The sequence below is a fragment of the Salvelinus fontinalis genome, chromosome 36, assembly GCF_029448725.1.
Source record: "Salvelinus fontinalis isolate EN_2023a chromosome 36, ASM2944872v1, whole genome shotgun sequence".
In the NCBI taxonomy this organism is placed as follows: domain Eukaryota; kingdom Metazoa; phylum Chordata; class Actinopteri; order Salmoniformes; family Salmonidae; genus Salvelinus; species Salvelinus fontinalis.
In genome coordinates, this window is record NC_074700.1 from 14,403,814 (window position 1) to 14,427,034 (window position 23,221).

The 23,221-nt window shown below is 43.6% G+C and overlaps 1 protein-coding gene across 4 annotated transcripts in view; it reads right to left on the minus strand.

The window, feature by feature from the left end:
• LOC129835242 (GRB10-interacting GYF protein 1-like) overlaps window positions 1-23,221 on the minus strand; it is a 29,843-nt gene that overhangs the window by 6,234 nt on the left and 388 nt on the right. The window contains exons 1-21 of one of the 4 annotated variants that reach the window (XM_055900774.1): window positions 22,846-23,153; window positions 18,849-19,408; window positions 18,594-18,657; window positions 17,871-18,000; window positions 13,674-13,769; window positions 13,327-13,444; window positions 11,083-11,194; window positions 8,966-9,183; window positions 8,622-8,833; window positions 8,336-8,438; window positions 7,942-8,157; window positions 7,606-7,763; window positions 7,198-7,357; window positions 6,710-6,927; window positions 6,150-6,253; window positions 5,863-5,963; window positions 3,797-3,870; window positions 3,453-3,590; window positions 3,058-3,255; window positions 2,509-2,711; window positions 1,493-1,659 (exon numbers count right to left, since the gene is read on the minus strand). In XM_055900774.1, coding sequence (XP_055756749.1) covers window positions 1,493-1,659; window positions 2,509-2,711; window positions 3,058-3,255; window positions 3,453-3,590; window positions 3,797-3,870; window positions 5,863-5,963; window positions 6,150-6,253; window positions 6,710-6,927; window positions 7,198-7,357; window positions 7,606-7,763; window positions 7,942-8,157; window positions 8,336-8,438; window positions 8,622-8,833; window positions 8,966-9,183; window positions 11,083-11,194; window positions 13,327-13,444; window positions 13,674-13,769; window positions 17,871-18,000; window positions 18,594-18,628 — 2,761 coding nt within the window. In that variant the 5' untranslated portion in view covers window positions 18,629-18,657; window positions 18,849-19,408; window positions 22,846-23,153. Of the gene's footprint in view, window positions 1-1,492; window positions 1,660-2,508; window positions 2,712-3,057; window positions 3,256-3,452; window positions 3,591-3,796; window positions 3,871-5,862; window positions 5,964-6,149; window positions 6,254-6,709; window positions 6,928-7,197; window positions 7,358-7,605; window positions 7,764-7,941; window positions 8,158-8,335; window positions 8,439-8,621; window positions 8,834-8,965; window positions 9,184-11,082; window positions 11,195-13,326; window positions 13,445-13,673; window positions 13,770-17,870; window positions 18,001-18,593; window positions 18,658-18,848; window positions 19,409-22,845; window positions 23,154-23,221 lie in introns of those variants that run through there. The other 3 variants (XM_055900775.1, XM_055900773.1, XM_055900772.1) reach the window with 3 other exon arrangements.

The following is a 23,221-nucleotide window of genomic DNA, read 5'->3' on the forward strand; positions in this document are numbered from 1 at the left end:
GCCAAATAAGTTATGTTATAGTCACAGACATGATTCAAACCGTTTTAGAAACTTCAGAGTGTTTTCTATCCAATACTACTAATAATATGCATGTATTAGCATCTGGCACTGAGTAGGAGGCAGTTTACTCTACACTGGGCACGCTTTTCATCCAAACGTGAAAATGCTGCCCCCGTATCCACAAGAAGTTAAACAGATGAAAGTGGTACCTTCAGGCGTTGGAAATTGCTCCCAAGGATGAACCAGACTTATGGAGGTCTACATTTTTTTCTGAGGTCTTGGCTGATTTCCCCATGATGTTAAGCAAAGTGGCACTGAGTTTGAAGGTAGGCCTTGAAATACATCCACAGGTACACCTCCAATTGACTCAAATTATGTCTATTAGCCTATAAGAAGCCATGACATAATTTTCTGGAATTTTCCAAGCTGTTTAAAGGCACAGTCAGGTTAGTGTATGCAAACTTCTGACCCACTGGAATTGTCATACAGTGAATTACAAGTGAAATAATCTGTCTGTAAACAATAGTTGGAAAAATTACTTTTGTCATGCACAAAGTAAATGTCCTAACAGACCTGCCAAAACTATAGTTTGTTAACAAGAAATGTGTGGAGTGATTGTAAAATTAGTTTTAATGACTCCAACCTAAGTGTATGTAAACTTCCGACTTCAACTGTACCTAAAATTTAGGACAGGATGACAACGGTTTTCGTAATTGCACAACAAATTATTGTAGCCTAATGGAAGGCTGGAATTGAGCTTCAAGTACAAGTAAATTATTAAAATAATTACAATTATTAAACATGAAGGAGCAAGTTAAGCGACATTGCCATAGACCTAATATGTTGACCTTAAGGTTATTGGTTAGGCTACAGTGAAACGATAATAATTTTGTCCTAATAGATACGAATATTGAAGCGGCTCAGATGTGTCACGTTGATATTTTCTATAGTTTACACATAACGTTACTGAGGAAATGCAGAACTTAGATAAACATTGCATGCAAAATAGCATGAGAAGACACTTATGATCGTATCATGGCGAACATTAAAAACACAATAGGCTAGAGAACACTTCTTCTCTCGAAGGGAAAAACGTATTGTGTAACAATTGTATTTTTTCCCCAAGATGACTTTGAAAAGCCATAAATCATTTAAGAGCTACAGTGAGCTCTTCATGGCTATTTTCTGGAATCTTTTTCAGCACAAGACAACTCCTGTAACAACACAGTTAAGTTTCACTTTGTAACAATTGCACTGCGTGGCGTTTTGGGGAAACAGGTGTGATGTCGTTGACCATTATTTACACGATGCATCGTTCAAAACGCTCGTAAGCCTACTTTCGAACGCTCATCGGGAAACCGGGCCCAGGGTGGGGGATTGAGTGATATAGGAGGAGCGCTGAACTATTGATTGTTCTATAGGGACAGCGGGCGTGGAGAAGGAAGCGAGTTAATATCCAGAGAGAGGAACTCTGACAAACAGCATAGACTACCGTCCAGTGGAGAGGAGGTGTTGTTGGCTTGGGTGTTGAGGGCGTGCAGCATCTGTTCACACCAGGTGGTGAACCCATCCTGAGGCGTCTTGATGCCCTGCAGCAGCTTCAGCAGCTTGTCCTCCTCATCCGTACGCTGCTTCCTACAGCTCAGCATATACTGCTCACTACAGGGAGGGAAGAGAGGGACACAAGACACAGAAAAGGGAGAGGTTTAACATTTAAATATACAGACACATACCTGGACACACACTCAACATGTACTGCTCACTGCAGTGAGAGGGAAAGAGGTACAGGTTAAATAAACACTTTACACAATAAGGGCGGGATCCCCTTGGACTAAAAAGCATTTTCAATAGAGAATCTCAACTGAGCAACCCTTTATGTAAACACACCAAGACCATTTACTGTTTATAGGGACAGGTGAGTAAAAGTTTTACACTCAAAACCGACACAACTAATATGTAGCTAGTATAGACAGACAGAACACCAAACATTAGGAACACCTCGAGTTGCACCCCCTTCTGCCCTCAGAACAGCCTCCATTCGTCAGGGCATGTACTCTACAAGGTGTCAAAGCGTTCCTCAGGGATGCTGGCCCATGTTGACTCCAATGTTTCCTACAGTTGTTTCAAGTTGGCTCGATGTCCTTTGGGTGGTGGACCATTCTTGACACAAACAGGAAACTGGTGAGTGTGGGGAAAACCCAGCAGCTTTGCAGTTCTTGACACACTCAAACCGGTGCGCCATACCCCGTTCAAAGGCGCGTAAATCTGTTGCCAAGGCCATTCATCCTCTGAATGGCACACATACACAATCCATGTCTCAATTGTCTCAAAGCTTAAAAGTCCTTATTTAACCTGTCTCCTCCCCTTCATCTACACTGATTAAAGTGGATTTAACAAGTGACATCAATAAGGGATCATAGCATTCACCTGGATTCCCGTGGTCAGTCTGTCATGGAAGGAGCAGGTGTTCTTAATGTTTCGTACAGTCAGTGTGTCTGTTGTCAGTACCTGAGTGAGGGGCTGCTGCGGCTGTTCTTCAGTCCCTGCATGCTGCTACTTCTGGTCTGGTTCTTCACCGCCTCGTCCCACAGACCCATGCCGCCCCCAGCCTTACCCTCCATCCCCCCTCCGCCTCCCCACAGGCCCCCCGTGACAGCACCTCCATCCCCCCACTGACCCATGGAGGAACCCCCCATTGACAGGCCTTGGTGCTGAGGAGAGAGAAAGGAGACGGAACATCAATATTAGAACAGAGTGGATAGGAAACCAACAGAAAAGCATCAAATGTAATACACTAATGCATTGTATTGTGTCTACAAGCATTTTCACAGCCACTCACTGTGAGTGCTGCGTGGGAGTGTCAGCACTCTGTCTCATTTTCCCCCATTTGTGGATGACGTGTGTGCTCACACAGTCCCTCTATTGCTATTTGAGTAGGCTTTCTTAGGCAGAGTGAACATGGGGAATCCCATAAATCCTGAAGACCACGTACATGTGTGTGTATGCTATTACGTATGCTATTTTGCCGTGTGTGTGTGTCTTTTAGTAACTACTTACACGTTCTCTCTGCTGCTGCTGGGCTCTCTGCTGCTGTTTAAGAAGCCTCTCTGCCTCCTGCATGTCAAGCAGACTGAGGCCCTTGACACCTGACTTGTTGAGACCCCCAGTGCCCCAGCCAGACCCAACCCCGGAGCCTGAGCCCTGCTGGGGGGCCTGCTGGAGCAGCTTCATGATCAGCTCCTGCTGCTGGCGACACTGGAGGAAGACACACAGTATGAGGGTACGTTACAACATAAGATGGAAACACACTTGCCATAACACACACACACACACGTCAGATACACACAGCCAACACTCGCTGAGACAGCAATCGAACTACCGCCCCATCACAATAGCCCTTTGTGAGATAAATAAAGCTAGATAAAGTAATTCGCCTCCTCTGTCTCGCTCACCTGTTTGCGTCTGAAGATCTCCTCCTCCTCCCTCCTCTTCTGCTCCTCCTGCTGCCTCCTCTTCTCTTCCCTCCTCTTGCGCTGTTCCTCCTCCTCACGCTTCGCCCTGAGTTCAGCTTCTCTCCTCTCCTGCTGGAGCTGCCCAGGGGTCAGGGGGCAAAGGTCATGGGGGTCAGGGTGGGATACAGATTGCTTTGTTTTCAAAGAGCGAGTTCAAAATGAGAAAGGGGCAAAAGGGATGTTTCGGGCAGTACTGTCCTTATGGGTTCTACTCTACTAGACAGAGTTTATCCATTTTGACAAGCGCTACTAGTATCCCACAGCCAGAGGGTGCCAGGACTTACCTTCTGAAGCTGTTCGAGAGTTGGACCCTGAGTTGAAGAATTCATTGTTAAGTCCCATAAACTGGCTTCACCGCCTGATTGGACAGAAGAGATTGTTGCAGTCATTCCACACTATAGTGTAGCATATATAGTAGAGGTCGATCGATTATGATTTTTCAACACCGATACCGATTATTGGAGGACCAAAAAAAGCCGATAACCATTAATCGTCCGATTATATATACAGTGGAGAGAACAAGTATTTGATACACTGCCAATTTTGCAGGGTTTCCTACTTACAAAGCATGTAGAGTGTGTGGACAGGTGTCTTTTATACAAGTAACGAGTTCAAACAGGTGCAGTTAATACAGGTAATGAGTAGAGAACAGGAGGGCTTCTTAAAGAAAAACTAACAGGTCTGTGAGAGCTGGAATTCTTACTGGTTGGTAGGTGATCAAATACTTATGTCATGCAATAAAATGCTAATTAATTACTTAAAAATCATACAATGTGATTTTCTGGATTTTTGTTTTAGATTCCGTCTCTCACAGTTGAAGTGTACCTATGATAAAAATTACAGACCTCTACATGCTTTGTAAGTAGGAAAACCTGCAAAATCGGCAGTGTATCAAATACTTGTTCTCCCCACTGTATATATATATATATAAATAAATTATGACAATAACAACAATACTGAATGAACACCATTTTAACTTAATGTAATATATAAATAAAATCTATTTAGTCTCAAATAAATAATGAAACATGTTCAATTTGGTTTAAATAATACAAAAACACAGTGTTGGAGAAGTAAGTAACAGTGCAATATGTGCCATGTAAAAAAGCTAACGTTTAAGTTCCTTGCTCAGAACATGGAAGCTTGCTCAGAATATGAAAGCTGGTGGTTCAATATTCCCAGTTAAGAAGTTTTAGGTTGTAGTTATTTAAGGAGTTATGACGCGTCGACTATTTCTCTCTATACCATTTGTATTTCATATACCTTTGACTATTGGATGTTCTTATAAGCACTTTAGTATTGGCAGCCTAATCTCAAGAGTTGATAGGCTTGAAGTCATAAATAGAGCTGTGCTACAAGCATTGCTAAGACCTCTGGCAAATGCAGTAAAGTGCTGTTTGAATGAATGCTTACGAGCATGCTGCTGCCTACCACCGCTCAGTCAGACTGCTCTATCAAATATCAAATAATAGACTTAACTATAATAAACACACAGAAATACGAGCCTTTAGTCACTAATATGGTCAAATCCGGAAACTATCATTTCGAAAACAAAATGTTTATTCTGTCAGTGAAATACGGAACTGTTCCGTATCGAACAGGTGGCAACCCTAAGTCTAAATATTGCTGTTACATTGCACAACCTTCAATGTTATATGATAATTATGTAAAATTCTGGAAAATTAATTACGGTCTTGTTAGGAAGAAACACAGTTCGCACCAAGCCAGGCGGCCCAAACTGTTGCATATACCCTGACTCTGCTTGCACTGAACGCAAGAGAAGTGACACAATTTCCCTAGTTAATATTGCCTGCTAACATTCATTTATTTTAACTAAATGTGCAGGTTTAAAAAAATATACTTCTGTGTATTGATTTTAAGAAATGTTTATGTTTATGGTGAGGTACATTTGTGCTTTTTTCACAAATGCGCTTTTGTAGAATCACCACCCGTTTGGCGATGTTGAAGTAGGTTGTGATTCGATGATAAATTAACAGGCACTGCATTGATTATATGCAACGCAGGACATGCTAGTTAACCTGGTAATATCATCAACCACGTGTAGTTAACTAGTGATTATGTGAAGATTGATTGTTTTTTATAAGATAAGTTTCATGCTAGCTAGCAACTTACCGTGGCTTCTTGCAGCCACAAGGTCCTTTTGACGCCTTACTCGCGTAACAGGTGGTCAGCCTGCCATGCAGTTTCCTCGTGGATTGCAATGTAATCAGCCATACTCAGCGTCCAAAAAGGCTGATTACCGATTGTTATGAAAACTTGAAAATGGCCATTAATCCGCCATGCTGATTTAAAATCGGTCGACCTCTAATATATACGTGTGTGTGTGTACCTGATTGCTGTGAAGCTGAGGTATGCATGTCCCACATGGACCCTGTATCTGGCACTGACATCGACCTGTTCACCGAAGGCAAAATACCCTGCTCTCCGCACCTAGGACAGAAAAGCAAGAGACTTAAAAGACATGGAAACTTCTAGAAAAATAAGGAGAAAAGATGGAGGAGACATTCCTGTGCGCATAGGTCAACCCAGCTCTCACTCAATCATTTTCACTTTTTTTGTTGTTGTTTCTTAGTTTCAAATTCCATCTTCCACACAAACTTCATGTGTAATTCACACCTGCTGATGAGCTGGAATAGCTGCTGCTGCTGCTGGAGCTGTTGATAGAGAACTGCTGCTGCCTGCTCCTGCTGCTTCTTCAGACGGTCCTGATCCATGCTACCCTGAGAGGAGAAGGTAAGGAACACACAGGATAAACATAGGGGCAATGGGGCAATCACACACACGTAGGAGCTGCATACACAGATTGGAATTAAAAAACACACCAGCGTACGCAACAGTAAATCTCATACAACAAAACTAGAGCAAACACTACAATTCTACACACACACACGCACAAGAACTGGCTTCCAGGTTCCACAGTTGCGTTTGAGGGCACTAGAGCATTGAGAACGCATGACTAAGTCGCTTTGGAGAAAAGCGTCTGCTGAAGGGCTTAGATTATTACTATAACAGCACTACTCTAAAAATAAACACGCAACTCATTCAAGGCAGTAAACCTTCACTACTCTACATTCCACACTCCATAAACCACAACAACATTGTTTCCCCTCCAGCAAACGCCACATACACACCACCCTCCCCACACACACCCCCCTATCTACAGCTCTTTCACTCACAGCAGACCCCCGGGGCGGTAGAGGCTGAGGGCGTGGCGGTGGAGGTCTCACCAGCAGGGGTGGCGGGGAGGGCCCGGGGGCGAAAGGCACGCGTCCCCACATCTTGATGACGTCACCCAGCGGCTGGAAGCCCTCATCACAGCCCCTCTTCACCAGCAGAGACATGGAGAAGTAGCCTGCCTGGAACCACTCGCACATCTCCAGGGTGGTGAATGGACCTGGGGGGAGAGGTGGTGGGAGAGTTGGGGGAGTGGGGGGAGATGTAACAAAAAAAGAAAGTGAACCAAAGAAGATAAAGGAGAGAAAAAAAGAGGGCGAGACAGAGGATGATGTGAGGAGAAATAGGCTGAGAAGAAGTAGCAGAGTTGAGAGGTGCATCTTGTTGCCTAGGTATGTGCCATTTCCTGTGTGTGTGGTTTTGTACGTGTCCATGTGATTGTGTGTCTGCCCACATGTAGACCTATGCATCTCTGTGTGTGTGTGTGTACCCTGGATCTCTGCCTGGGGGTCCTTGTAGAACCACTTCATGGCAGCGTCGTGGGAGAGGGGCAGGGCGGAGGCTGTGTTTCTGCTCTCCTGCAGCGTCTGAGTGAAACTCTCCTCCTCCAGAGACGTGTCCTGCAGGGACGCCACCATCTTCTCTGCCTCCTGCACACAGAGGAAGACAAGGATGGTTCATTAAACATCGGCAACACTTATCTAGGCTGTGCTCTTACCAATGGTTCTTCCAAAACGACTAGCACCTTAACCAGAAATATTACTACGTACTGAGACTAGAGTGTTTCAGACCATCAATTGTCTTAAACCAAACCAAAAGAGGAGATTCTCAATTAGCATTTTAGTCCAGAGCTAGGCTTAAAATGTGTCCAGGAAACCAGCCCAGATACTGTTCGTACCTGTTGCAGGTGCTTCATGCCCTCGTCGTCCTCGGTGTCGCCCCCCGGTGGCAGGGAGAGATGGTTAGCAGCAGAGGAGGGAGGGGGTGAAGGCAGACTGGAGGTGGTGCTGGGGCTATGTTGGGTGGTGGAGGACCCTGCTGGAGAGCCCTCGAGAACTGCAACAAAATCAGAGCATGTCGGTGAAGAGCACTTGATGAGCTCACGGCTTATATATGCATCTGTATGGTTTTGGTTTTTTCATGTACTGCTAAAATAAATGTACATGTTACTTAATTTACATTTCATTAGAGATAGTCTTATGACTGTCTCTCTATCACAGTGTGTATGTAGTACCTTCACTTGGCATCTTGCTGGCCTTGACAGGGACAGGAACAGGAACAGAGACAGGGTGGCTGTTGGCCATCTGAGAGGCCTCCAGCTCAGCCACGGTGAGGGACAGCTGGGGCATGGGGGGGTTGAGAGCCAGAGCTGGAGGGGCAGAGAGGGGGCCGGGGGGAGAGGAGGAGGAGGAGGAAGAGGGACTGGTACCAGCGGATTCCTTTACATCGACTGGAGAGAGAGAAAAAGTCCAGTAAATATAATATGTTGGTTTTTTTTTTTATTCTTTTCAGAAAGAATAGACATTAATATGTAAAAACAATCGTAAACCTTGATACCATGAGGCGATTGAGTTAAAGATATCAATTAAAAAGTCAATTAAGGTAAGAAAGAGTGCAGTTCCCCTCACCTCTCTGTCCTCCATTCATGATCCTCTTCATGTCAGAAAGACTCTCCCCCCCTCCTTCCTCCTCTTCTATTCCCTGGAAGTCAAATTCATCCTCCTTTCCTCCCTTCCGACGGGGAAAGAGAGAGAGAAGACAGAGACACGGAGAGAGTGAGAGTTACGATTTTCTAAACAATCATTAGGTGTCAACGACCAACTGAATTCAGAGAATAACTAGATGACGGAGAAACAGAAAGATGGGCATATTTGTAGACAACAACCTTGCACGCATGCACTTAACACACACTACCTTGGATATGGGTAGGAAGGCTCCGGAAGCGTCGAAGGTGCCCATCTCTCCTTCTTCATCAGTGCACCACTCAGGCAGTCCGTCTCTGTCGTCCTCTAACCCCTCGCTGCCGGCCCGCCTGCGACCCCCGCCGAAGTCAAACTCAAACTTCCTGCGACGCCCCTCAACCTGACCGTCGTGCTCCCGCCAGCCTGCTGACTTTGGACCTCCATCTGAGAGAAAGAGGGAGAGAAATAGACAGAGAGAGAGAGGGGGGGGGGATTCCATGAGCGATACAATCAGCAACATTTTCTCTTACAGCTAAACTGACATGAAAAATAATGTGTTTGCATAGAACTTCCTACCATCTAATCTCCGTGCTCCGGCCAGTCTCCAGCTGCCCCCAGGGTCGGCCCCCTCCTCCTCCTCCTCCTGCTCCTCTCGGAGGCTACGCCAGTTCTCACTGTCCGACCGTGTGTAGTCCTTCCTCGGTACCCCAGGCACAGGGACACCGGTCGCCTCCTCGAAGCCAACACGTACCCCCTCCCTGGCACGCACAGGCTTCTCAAAACGCCTCTCGCCCCTGGGGAAAGAGGGAGGGAGACAAGGGAGGGAGACAAGGGAGGAAAGAGAGGTCAGGAATGATGACTGGCTCGACTCACTTGCCTCTACCGAAGTGGTTACTTTTCCATTCCGGGTACCACCAAATCACCATCAAAAGCTCGAGGACCACCATTGGCCAAGTTCTAGATATTTTTGTATTTATTATTAAATATCTTGATGGTCAAATTGAGTCCATTTTAGCAGTGAATGTAATAAATTAAAGGCCTATTATTATTAAACTATTTGCATTGTGAAAAGTAAAATTCCTTATAATACCATTAATACTCCCAACTGTTATTTCATTGTTTAAAACATATTCTTTTTTTGGACCACTCTAGGAACCCTCACAGATGGTTCGCGGACCACAGGTTGGAAACCACTAGTCTACAGTGTTTAACTTGTTTGGGATAGGGGGCAGCATTTTCACTTTTGGATGAATAGCATGCCCAGAGTGAACTTTCTCCTACTCAGTCCCAGATGCTAATATATGCATATTATTATTAGTATTGGATAAAAAACACTCTGAAGTTTCTAAAACTGTTTGAATGATGTCTGTGAGTATAACAGAACTCATATGGCAGACAAGAACCTGAGAAAAAATCCAAACAGGAAGTGGGAAATCTGAGGTTTGTAGTTTTTGAACTCACCCCTATCGAATACACAATGGGATATGGGTTATTTTTCACTTCCTAAGGCTTCCACTAGATGTCAACCGTCTTTAGAACGTGGTTTCAGGCTGCTCATGTGAAGGGGTGCCGGATGGGAGCGGTTTGACTAAGGGGTCTGCCTACAGCCTCGTTCTCAGTCACGCGCTTTCACTTGAGAGGTTGCTCTCGTTCCAGGGCAATTCTACAGACAATGGAATTCTCCGGTTGGAACAGTATTGAACTTTTATGATTACAGCCTAAAGATTGATTCTATACTTAGTTTGACATGTTTCTTCGACCTGTAATATAACTTTTTGAACGTTTCGTCCGAATCGACCAGATCACGCTTTTGGATTGTTTACCAAACGCCCTAACAAAAGAAGCTATTGGACATAAATGGAAATAAATGATGGACATTATCGAACAAAACAAGCATTTATTGTGGAACTGCGATTCCTGGGAGCGCATTCTGATGAAGATCATCAAAGGTAAGTGAATATTTATATGAAAATTATGAATAATGTTGACTAACCAACATGGCGTATATTTCTCTGGCTGGTTTGGGCTCTGAGCACCGTTCTCAGATTATGCTTTTCCGTAAAGTTTCTTTGAAATCTGATACAGCGGTTGCATTAAGGAGAAGTGTATCTGAAGTTTCGTGTATAATAGCTGTATTTTCATCAACATTTATTATGAGTATTTCTGTGAATTCATGTGGCTCTCTGCAGTATCACTACATGTTTTGGAACTACTGAATCTAACACCCCAATGTAAAATAAGATTTTTGGATATAAATATGAACTTTACTGAACAAAACGTACATGTATTGTGTAACATGAAGTCCTATGAGTGTCATCCGATGAAGATCATCAAAGGTTAGTGATTAATTTTATCTCTATTTGTGCTTTTTGTGACTCCTCTCTTTGGCGGGAAAATGGCTGGGTTTATCTGTGACTTGGTGGTGACCGAAACAAATCGTTTGTGGAGCTTTCGCTGTAAAGCATTTTTGAAATCAGACGCTGGATTAACAAGTATTTTGTTTTTTAAATGGTGCCTAATACTTGTACGTTTGATAAATTTGATTTATGAGATTTCTGTTGCTTTGTATTTGGCGCCATGCAATTTTATTGGCTGTTGGCGAGCAGTCCTAGACAGATTAACTACAAATATCTTTGTTCACATCCTCAAGCCTAACTAATTCAGACTTAAAAGCAATAATAAGTGTTTTTTACCTATCGTCCCAGCTCTGGCTGCGGTGGATCTCTCTGGCTCCACGGCCGAAGCCTACCTCTCCCTCCTCAATACTTCTTTGGTAGAATCCTCCACTCTCGCCTCGACCTCGCCCTGGAAAAAGAACACACACCATGAAAATCACACAAACATTCCAAATGTAACTTCCTCCACTGCACCAGAACGGACACACAAGATTAATATGCAAACAATGCTGAGTAAGTACATAAGTACTGTGCGTTTAACAAGGTAAAGTACATAAAGTGCATTCAGAAAGTATTCAAACCCCTTGACTTTTTCAATATTTTGTTACGTTACAGCTTTATTTTAAAACAGATTAAAAAAATGTTTTGCTTCATTAATCTACACACAATACCCTATATTGACAAAGCAAAAACCGGCAAATGTATTTAAAAAAAAAAAAAACTGAAATATCACATTTGCGTAAGTATTCAGACCCTTTCCTCAGTGGTTTGTTGAAGCACCTTTGGCAGCGATCAAAGCCTTGAGTCTTCTTGGGTATGACGCAACAAGCTTGGCACACCTGTATTTGGGGAGTTTCTTCCATTCTTCTCTGCAAATCCTCTCAAGCTCTGTCAGGTTGGATGTGTGCACAGTTATTTTCAGGTCTCTCCAGAGATGTTTGATCGAGTTAAAGACCAGGCTCTGGCTAGCCCACAAAAACATTCAGAGCTTTGTTCCGAAGCCACTCCGGCTTTGTCTTGGCTATGTGCTTAGGGTCATTGTCCTGTTGGAAGGTGAACCTTTGCCCCAGTCTCAGGTTCTGAGCAGGTTTTCATCAAGGATCTCTGTACTTTGCTCCATTCATCTTTCCCTCAATCCTGATTAGTCTCCCACTGTTGCTGAAAAATATCCCCACAGCATGATGCTGCCACCACCATGCTTCACCGTAGGGATGGTGCAAGGTTTCCTCCAGACGTGACGCATGGCATTCAGGCCAAAGAGTTCAATCTTGGTTTCATCAGACCAGAGAATCTCGTTTCTCATGGTCAGAGTCCTTTAGGTGCCTTTTGGCAAACTCCGAGCAGGCTGTCATGTGCCTTTTACTGAGGCGTGGCTTCCGTCTTGCCACTCTACCATGAAGGCCTGATTGGTGACGTGCTGTAGAGATGTTTGTCCTTCTGGAAGGTTCTCCCATCTTCACACGGGGACTTCAGAGCTATGTCAGAGTGACCATCAGGTTCTTGGTCACCTCCCTGACCAAGGCCCTTCTCCCCAGATTGCTCAGGTTGGCCGGGCGGCCAGCTCTAGGAAGAGTCTTGGTGGTTCCAAACTTCTTCCATTTAAGAACGATGGAAGCCACGGTGTTCTTGGGGACCTTCAATTCTGCAGACATTTTTGCTAACCTTCCCCAGATCTCTGCCGACACAATCCTGTCTCAGAGCTCTACGGACAATTCCTTTGACGTCTTGGCTTGGTTTTTGCTCTGACATGCACGGTCAACTGTGGGATCTTACATAGACAGGTTTGTGGCCTTTCCAAGTCATGTCCTATCAATTGAATTTACCACAGGTGGCCTTCAATCAAGTTGTAGAAACATCTCAAGGATGATCAATGGAAACAGGATCCACCTGTGTTAAAGGGTCTGAATACTTGTAAATGTTGTTAATTATTAATACATTTTCCTGAAATTCTAAAAACCTGTTTTTGCTTTGTCATTATGAGGTAGTGTGTGTAGATTTATGAGGATTTTATTTTTAATTAATCCATTTTAGAATAAGGCTGTAATGTAACAAAACAAGGGAAAATTCAAGGGCTCTGAACACTTTCCGAATGCACTGTAAGTACTGTGCGTTTAACAAGGTTACATAAGAAAGGCAGTCTAAGACAGGTGTGTCCTGACAAATGGACTATTTGGACAGGGCCAAGAGGAATCACAGATATCAGATGAGGTCAAACAAGCAAAAGTCTGGCTTTTCCTTTCCCTAGACTGAAATTGTTATAGCTTGAGCTCACTGCTCCTGTGATCATGTGTTCTGGGTAAAGGTTGACCTTAGGCACAGATCTAGGATCAGCTTACCCTCCTGCACTTCTACATCTGCATTGCTTGCTGTTTGGGGTTTTAGGCTGGGTTTCTGTATAAGCACATTGTGACATCTGCTGATGTATAAAGGGGTTTTATAATTACATTTGATTGATAAATCCTAACCTTAATCATTAGTGTCAAATCTCAGAACTGCTCTTCGATCAGTGTCTAGGGAGCAATTATTGATATTGTCTCTCACCTCGGCCTCCTCCTCGCGTGGTGCCTCTGCCCCGTGCCACGCCCGCTGGGGCAACTCCCCCTCCTTTACCCATGAGCCTCAGCACAGCCACACTGTTCACAGACATTGAGAAGTTCCTCTGGTAGGAGAGAATGAAAGAATGTCAGCAGAATGTCAGTTGAATGTCAGATCAAGTATGTGTCTCTCAGACGGAGATAAAATAGATTTGTGTGTTTAGCAGCTTGTATGACCAGCAGTTTGAGACAGGTGTGTGTGTGTGTGTGTGTGTGTGTGTGTGTGTGTGTGTGTGTGTGTGTGTGTGTGTGTGTGTGTGTGTGTGTGTGTGTGTGTGTGTGTGTGTGTCCTACCTGCTCCTCCTCAGTGAGAGGCTCCAGTGCCAGCGGCTGCATGGGCTCATCTTGCAGAATAGAAGCAAACTCCTTATCCTGCATGTCCTCCGGGGCCTGGACACAACAAGAGAACACAAAAGCAACAGGATGTAAACAAACTACTTAATATGGGGAAGTCTACAACACAAAACACTTTAGAAATGTAGCATAACCTCACATGAATCAGTCATACCACCATTACATGTCATATTTCACAATTACGGCAGGTTGCAGGGCCCAAGTTATGCGTACTCCTGGACTTAAATGCATAAGTAGAAGTAGCAGCAGTAGTAATAATAGCAGTAGTAGCAGTAGTAGCGGTAGTAGCAGCAATAGTAGCAGCAGTAGAAGTAGTAGTAGCAATAGTAGCAGAAGTAGTAGTAGCAGAAGTAGTAGCAACAGTAGCAACAGAAGTAGTAGTAGCAGAAGTAGTAGCAATAGTAGAAGTAGAAGTAGCAGCAATAGTAGCAGCAGAAGTAGTAGTAGCAACAGTAGTAGCAGAAGTAGAAGTTGTAGTAGCAGCAGCAGAAGTAGTAGTAGCAGGAGTAGTAGCAGTAGTAGCAGAAGTAGTAGTAGTAGCAGAAGTAGTAGCAATAGTAGCAGCAGTAGAAGTAGTAGTAGCAGCAGTAGAAGTAGTAGTAGCAATAGTAGCAGCAGCAGAAGTAGTAGTAGCAGAAGTAGTAGCAATAGTAGTAGTAGCAGAAGTAGTAGCAGCAGAAGTAGTAGTAGTAGCAGAAGTAGTAGCAATAGTAGCAGTAATAGTAGTAATAGTAGAAAAGTAGTAGCAGCAACAGCAACAGTAGTAGTAGTAGTAGTAGTAGAAAAGTAGTAGCAGCAACAGCAGCAATAGTAGAAAAGTAGTAGCAGCAACAGCAGCAGTAGTAGTAGTAGCAGCAACAGTGGTAGAAAAGTAGTAGCAGCAACAGCAGCAGTAGTAATAGTAGGAAAGTAGCAGTTGCAATAGCAGTTGCAATAGTAGTAGCAATAGAAGCAACAGCTGCAGTAGCAACAAAAGCAGCAGCAACAAGAGTAGTAGTAGCAACAGTAGTAGTCGCAACAGTAGCAACAGTAGTAGTCGCAACAGTAGCAACAGTACTACTAGTAGTAGCAACAACAGTAGTGGTAGCAACAGTAGCAGTAGTAGTAGTAGCAACAGTAGTAGTAGTAGTAGCAACAGTAGTAGTAGCAATAGCAGCAAGAGTAGTAGTATTAGCAACAGTAGTAGCAGCAGCAGCAGCAACAAGAGTAGTAGTAGTAGTAGTAGTAGCAACAGTAGTAGTAGTAGCAACAGTAGTAGTAGCAACAGTAGTAGTAGTAGCAGCAACAGTAGTAGTAGCAACAGTAGTAGTAGCAATAGCAGCAAGAGTAGTAGTAGTAGTAGTAGTAGTAGCAACAGTAGCAGTAATAGCAACAGTAGTAGTAGTAGCAACAGTAGTAGTAGTAGTAATAGTAGCAACAGTAGTAGTAGTAGCTGCAACAGTAGCAACAGTACTAGTAGTAGTAGCAACAACAGTAGTAGTAGCAACAGTAGCAGTAGTAGTAGTAGCAACAGTAGCAGTAGTAGTAGTAGCAACAGTAGTGGTAGTAGTAGTAGCAACAGTAGTAGTAGCAACAGTAGTAGTAGCAATAGCAGCAAGAGTAGTAGTAGTAGCAACAGTAGTTGCAGCAGCAGCAGCAACAAGAGTAGTAACAGTAGTAGTAGCAACAGTAGCAGTAGTAGCAACAGTAGTAATAGTAGCAACAGTAGTAATAGTAGCAACAGTAGTAGTAGTAGCAGCAACAGTAGCAACAGTAGTAGTAGTAGCAACAGTAGTAGTAGTAGCAGCAACAGTAGCAACAGTAGTAGTAGTAGCAGCAACAGTAGTAGTAGTAGTAGCAACAGTAGTAGTAGTAGCAACAGTAGCAACAGTAGTAGTAGTAGTAGCAACAGTAGCAACAGTAGTAGTAGTAGCAACAGTAGTAGTAGTAGTAGCAATAGTAGTAGTAGTAGCAACAGTAGTAGTAGCAACAGTAGTAGTAGCAACAGTAGTATTAGCAACAGTAGTAGTAGCAATAGCAGCAAGAGTAGTAGTAGTAGCAACAGTAGAAGTAGCAATAGTAGTAGTAGCAACAGTAGCAGCAAGAGTAGTAGTAGCAACAGTAGTAGTAGTAGTAACAACAGTAGTAGTAGTAGTATTAGCAACAGTAGCAATAGTAGTAGTAGCAACAGTAGTAGTAGCAACAGTAGTAGTAGCAACAGTAGTAGTAGCAACAGTAGTAGTAGCAACAGTAGTAGTAGCAACAGTAGTAATAGCAATAGCAGCAAGAGAAGTAGTAGTAGCAACAGTAGAAGTAGCAATAGTAGTAGTAGCAACAGTAGTAGCAACAGTAGTAGTAGCAACAGTAGTAGTAGCAATAGCAGCAAGAGTAGTAGTAGTAGCAACAGTAGAAGTAGCAATAGTAGTAGTAGCAACAGTAGCAGCAAGAGTAGTAGTAGCAACAGTAGTTGATGACGATAAACCATGGTATTACCGTTTCAAATTTGAATTATCATTAAAACCGTGTTTGATTACCACAGTTTGACAAACTCATGGTGTAAACCGTCCAGCATCAACCAAAGTTAGCAACAGTCTGACGCAGGCACAGCATGCAACGTGGGTTTTGTTTTGTGTGAAAGCATGGTGGAAGGCAGTGACAGCGCTCTGGAGATTTTTCAGCCTTCTAAGAGGACCAAATCTAAAGTGGGGTCGTATTTTGGGTTTTACAAGAGTGCCGAGGGAAACTTAAATCGAAGATGCTCACCCTGTCTGCAGAACATGCAACAACAACAAAATCGCTGCAAAAGGGGGCAACCACCACTTTATAGCAAATGCAAGATAAGGTAACTTTTAGCTCAATGCATAATGTGGTTTGTCAGTCTAACTTGCTTATAGCTTGTCAATAATGTAAACTGAAGCTTTCAGTGTTACCTACTCTTGTAAAAACACTACAAGTTGTTCTGCCGCTGTATGGGTCGTGTGTCTGCTGACTCTATTCGCCCATTGCACACGATAACACGTTATGTAGTTTAGTCACCCAACCAACACATTTTGTTCATTTAAAATCCGTCAAGACGTCGACTTGGTTGTAAAAGTGTTCCAACAGGAGAAACACTATAGACACCTATATACTCATTTGTATTTATGTAAATTGTGCACATCATTGCATATACTCAAATGCAACCCAGAAGATAGACTGTGTGTGTGTGTGTGTGTGTGTGTGTGTGTGTGAGACAGTGAATAATAATAATAAATGATAATGTAACACCAATAATAATAATACATTTGCTATTCCTTTGTTTACAGAGTGCAGCAGGCAAACCCAGTGATGCTACTGTTCACTCCTCATCTACAGTTGTGACACAGACACTCGAGGAAGCATTTAAAAAGGCAGGCTGCTTATGCACCCACATCAAAAAATGCTCATGCCCTCACTGCAGCCCTTTCCTAATAAATTGCAAAGGACATGATGCCATTTCTTTTCATACCATTTCATCTCTAAGCAGCAGCAGTAGTAGCAGCAGCAGTAGCAGCAGCCACAGTAGCCACAATAGCTGCAGCAGCAGCAGTAGCCGCAGCAGCAGCAGTAGCCGCAGCAGTAGCCGCAGCAGCAGCCACAGTAGCAGTAGCCGCAGCAGTAGCCACAGTAGCAGTAGTCACAGCAGCAGTAGCCGCAGCAGCAGTCACAGCAGTAGCCGCAGCAGTAGCCGCAGCAGCAGCAGTAGCCGCAGTAGCAGTTGTCACAGTAGCAGTAGCAGTAGTCACAGTAGCAGTAGCCGCAGCAGCAACAGTAGCCGCAGCAGTAGCCGCAGCAGCAGCCACAGTAGCAGTAGCCGCAGCAGTAGCCACAGTAGCAGAAGTCACAGCAGCAGTAGCCGCAGCAGTAGCCGCAGCAGTAGCCGCAGCAGTAGTCACAGCAGTAGCCGCAGCAGTAGCCGCAGCAGCAGCAGTAGCCGCAGCAGTATCCGCAGCATTAGCCACAGTAGCAGTAGCCGCAGCAGTAGCCGCAGCAGTAGCCGCAGCAGTAGCCGCAGCAGCAGCAGTAGTCACAGCAGCAGTAGCCACAGTAGCAGTAGTCACAGTAGCAACAGACTTCATCTTGACCTTTGTAACCACCCATTTCATAAGACTGAGCACCGTGTGTCTTCCTCCTGCTCACCTTGTTCTCTATGATATAAAGTGCTAACATCTCCTCTCGGCCGTAGCGATACTCGGCCAGCTTGTACTTTGGCATGGCGGGGGAAGGAGGGGGGGACATCACACTCCCCCCACTGGATAGTGCACGGAGCCTGGGGGGGACAGTCAACACACATTCACACTCAGATTACGTCACAACTCACTTCTTGGCAAACACCACAAACGTTTATTAGTAACCTCATTTACAATCTGAGCATTTAATTGAAGAACGTCTTAAAACAGGCTAGATTCTAAGACCTGCTGTCACAAATAATAGCTCTATTCTACAAACTTTCGGCATACAAAGCCACCACACCATATCCAGCCAGTACTTTTGAAGAAAAGGGAAGGAAAGTGGAAAAAGGCATCGAATGTGTGTGTGCGCCGCTGCATGCAAACGTTACGGAGGTGGGAGGAGTGATCTGGTGGTTGGCGAAGCACCAAGATGCACACGGCACAGCAGCCAGCAGTCCATTAGAGGTGACCAGCCACTGGCCGCCTACCAATCCAAGGCCTACGCCTCCCTCCCTCCCGCCTCAAATTAATCTCTACACAAACATTTACTGAGGGCTCAGCACCCAGGAGAGGAAATGGACAGAATAGAAGGAGAAGAGGACGAGGAGGGTAAGGGAAGGAGTCCGGATCAACAGTGGTAAGGACGGAGTAGCAAGAGCAGTGAGAGAGGAAGAGAAGTAGAATGAGTTACCATTCGGGGCCGAAGTTAAGTGTCTCAGCAGTCATATTCCTTACGTCTTTACAGAGCTGAGTATCTGGAGAAAAGTGCAAGAAAATGATGCACCTGTCAGTGACACACCAACTAACACACAGCATGCATGCTTGGTCGCACTGACAAACACGTGTGCACACACGCATACAGGCAGTATAACCACACCAACTAGGCGTAGCATTTTCCAGATCCCTCCCCACCACCACCACACACACACACGCACTTTGCTCTTACCCTGTCCAGAAGAGCGGACCAGGCTGGATCAGGCTAGGACTGGCTTAGTTAGGCTTAGGTGAGAAGGCTGAGTGGTGCTTATTTAGCTGTGATCACAGAGCTCCCCAAAACACACAGAGATAGAGAATAGCTGCCTGTTTCAAGTGTGTATAGGGGATAGAGTGCTGGTTCGGGTAAGAGAACAGTTTGGAAGAAGCCTCTGCTCACAGCCGAAAAAAGTAGTACAAATAAAAAACAAGAACAAAGAATTTAGAATAAACTGTCAAGTCAATAACGACGAAAAAAACAAAATTAAACACTGTCGATAGTAACAATAATGATTGGACGACAACAGCAGTAATATCACACTTAAAAAAATAAAGATCCTTCTCGATTTAAATCTAAACGCAGAGAAGAAAACAGGCTGCTGGAACAGCTGCCAGGAACAGACGTGACTCTCTCCCTCCTCCTCTCCCTCTCTTCTCTCTCCTTCTGCCGTTCTCTCTCCAACTGAAACGTGGCTTGACCGAGACTCTCCAGGTGAGGACACCTCTGATTCCTGACCACCTCCCTTCAAACTGCTGCAAAACAAGAAAAAAGTGAAACAAGAAAAAGAAGTGAATAATAGCAAGTGCTGTTACTCTTATTATCTATGCATAGTCACTCTAATAACTCTACCTACATGTACATATTACCTCAATTACCTGGATGCCGATGCCCCCTCACATTGACTCTGTACCGGTACCCTGTTTCTAGCCCCGCTATTGTTATTTACTGATGCTCTTTAATAATTTGTTATTCTTATCTCTTACTTTTTGGGGGGTATTTTCTTGAAACTGCATTGTTGGTTAAGGACTTGTAAGTAAGCATTTCACTGTAAGGTCTACTACACCTGTTGTAATCGGCGCATGTGACAAATACAATTTGATTGGAAAATAAATTAACCCACACACAGAGACAGAAGAGTAAGAAACACACACCCAGTCACTCTGTTTGGCAGACAGCCTTGTAATTGGATTCTGTTTTGCCGTAAAACTAGTGATGCACCAATTACATTTTTATCCGATGGACGATATTTTCCTTGCCAAAAAACCTGATACCAATAACCGATATTTAACATTTTTGCGGCCTTTTAGGCATTCTAGTAAAGTTAAATAGTTAACACACACATATGGACGCAGCGGTCTAAGGCACTGCATCTCAGTGCAAGAGGATACACTACAGTCCCTGGTTCGAATCCAGGCTGTATTACATCCGGCCGTGATTTGGAGTTCTATAGGGAGGCACACAATTGGCCCAGCGTCGGCCAGGTTTGGCCGTCATTGTAAATAAGAATTTGTTCTTAAATGACTTGCCTAATTAAATAACGGTTACACACTGACGAAAAAGTTATTTTGTCAGCATTTACGTATGTCCCCATTACCAGTAAAACATAATCAAAACCTATTTCTTTCACTTACTTGCTGTGCTGTTTTGTTGTTCATTTGTTCAGTCGTTCCATTCTCAACCAGGATTTCTATGGAACACCGTTTGGTTCTTTGCATGTCAAAAAAATATACTATTTAACACTATTGGACGTGTCAAATAAGCTGGTTGACCAATCAGGACCTGAATGACTGCACGTCACATAATAATTTAAAATCATTCATACATTTTTTACCTAGTTATTACACATTGATTACACTATCACTCGTATTTCATATGTCACAACGATTCATCGATACATATGCTATGATGCTGGTAAAGTTGCCTCGCGCACCTACAGTGCTGGTCATAAAAATAAAAAAACTAGCTAGCTCATGGATGCAAACAATGTTCTTCCCCAAAAACATAGCAAAATGTCATCTGTTTCAGTAGCTATAGTTAGCTAGCTATATAGCTAGGTGTCATCATCTTATTTGAATAATGGTGGTTGGAACCATCTATGTGAAGCTGGCCACAATAAGGATTAGCCACAATAGTGGACTTTGCGGTGAGCCAACAAAATAAAAGTATTCCATAATTATACAATTTGTATTCATTCGCATCACTGTCAATGACATAATTTTATTTTGAAAGCAAACTGCAAATTCCACTATTGTGCCTAATCCTTAATGTGGCTAGCTTCACAACACATAACCCGGTCCGGTTGAGGCTCACTAGCCAGTTGAAGCTAGCTGGCGGCTTATAACGTTAGCGTTGGGCAACAGGGTTAAGTAGCTGGCTAGCTATTTATTTTCATTAAGAACTGAATTTCAAATTCAATAGGGGAACAACAAGTGGCAACCTAGCTAATACTTCCTCACAAGGATTCCTAAATCATTGCTAAGAATAATGAAAATGTTGGTTGTATTGGTGCTAGTTAGGTACCAAGCTAAAGCTAGCTACCCCAGAAGTTGCGGTCAAACAAATGATGCTTTAATACCAACACAGTTTTGTAAACACATACTTCGTGGCTGGTGTTTTCTGACTTTTTGTACAGCTTTGACAATGCTACTGTATCTTTTTTGACACGCAAAGACCCAAACAGCGTTCCATAGCACGTATGTCGTGAAGCTAATAGCAGTGACGCTATTACTGTGTAACTCAGTTAGGACAACATTGGAAAAATTCCGATATGTTCACCGATATATCGTGCATCCCTACTTAAAACATTTTTAAAGCAGCTTGGAATGCTTAGTGAGTGTTGATTGTTAAACTTCTTAAAGCATTTGGAATTTTCAGAATTTATTTTTCTGTATAATATGACAGCTACTGTACTCTGGCTGAAGAACATACGCAAATCTAGGTACTTTCCGCAGGTGCGGGAGTTGTAGGCAAACTCATGGAAAACGATGCACAGATACTGTACGCCCCAGCTACTGTACTCTAGCCTTCCACCCTGAGCATGCATATGTGTTCCTTTGTGCATTTTTTCCTCACAAATTAATAATCAACAGTACAAGACTTTTGCCGCCAATAATAATTAACTTGGTCAAAAAGGTTCAATTTTCACAGAAATTGAGCCCCAGCGACCAATACAACTATGATGTAACACTCTTACAAAAAAAAATGCACCAGTTGGAGACAGAACCTGAAAACACAATGGCAACAACAATATCCAAAGAACAGAATGCCAACCCCAGGCTTTGCGGTTAAAACAGACAACCAACAGTCAGACACCTAGGCTATGGGCTTGTAGTGCTGTCCGCATAGAATTAGAATTTATAGAATGTGCTAAGCCCCTCAGACTATGGCATTCTGATCGGGTGATTCTAATTCTATGGCTTCTCCTCTTCCTAGAGATGCCCAGTTGTGCATAGATGGACTTTTGCACATGAACACAGAATCATATTAATTACTACACTCGCTTAATTACCTCAGTTTCGTTTTGAGCAGATTTCGACATGGGCTTTGATAGGGGCACCTGGCTCACCCCCAGGAGGCAGCCAGGTTCCAAATCGAACTTAATCAGCTTTCAGCCGATGCAAAACATGCCTACGCGGCCACCCCGGCGAGATTAATCGAACCCCCTCACTGTTTGAGTTAAGAAGGCGCTCCTCCCACACCGCGTTTGCCCGTTCAAGTCACCGACCATATTCTAGTGCCCCGCGGCTCAGAATAATCGAATCCGTCCAATATTAGCCTACAGTAAATAACATGGCCAACCGGTGTCCGATTGGTCGGTTCTGTAACGACAATTACCTTGCAGGATTCCGGTGTTATTTTAAGCAAAATAAAGTGATAATATCAGTTTTCTACTGCCTTTAATGTCAGATAATTTATAAATAGTTATCCTTAAAGTTTAACCATCGTGGAAATTACTTGATTGAGTACTATAGTATCCCGCTTGTTTGGAATTCGAATAGCAACTAACGTTAGTTAGCTAACATTACCGGCGTTGTTGGGCCATGTAGCAAGGCTAGCAAGGCTCGAGTCAAAAACGCCATTTGAAATTGAACAGGACAATCGCTTTTAGCTAAAATGTTAACTACCTGGGTAACTTATCAATGAACACTGATTTCTCCAGCTAATCATATTTAGATTAAATAACACTTACAATGTGTATCTTTAGCCGTGTAAGGCCTTGGGTTTACATCCAAGGTTCAAATGACACGAAATATGGCGAAGATGGGCGGAGTGCCCGCCGAGTGTTAATCGCGCTCCCCCTTCGCCAATCCGCCGCCCAAGCTACAACTAACGTTACCTCGCTGCTTACTTTGGCCTTCCACAACCTGAGCAAAACAAACCAATAAAACAGCAATGGTAACCGATAAAAACATTGTACAACGGCTCGCTCACAGCCCTATCTTCTTAAACAAGATCATTTAGCTAGACTTTCGACTCGTGTTTGCGTGTGCCCTCTCACATTTAAGTGATTTGCTAGCAAACTAGCTAGCTACTATAGCTATATGTGACAATAACAACCATAGCTT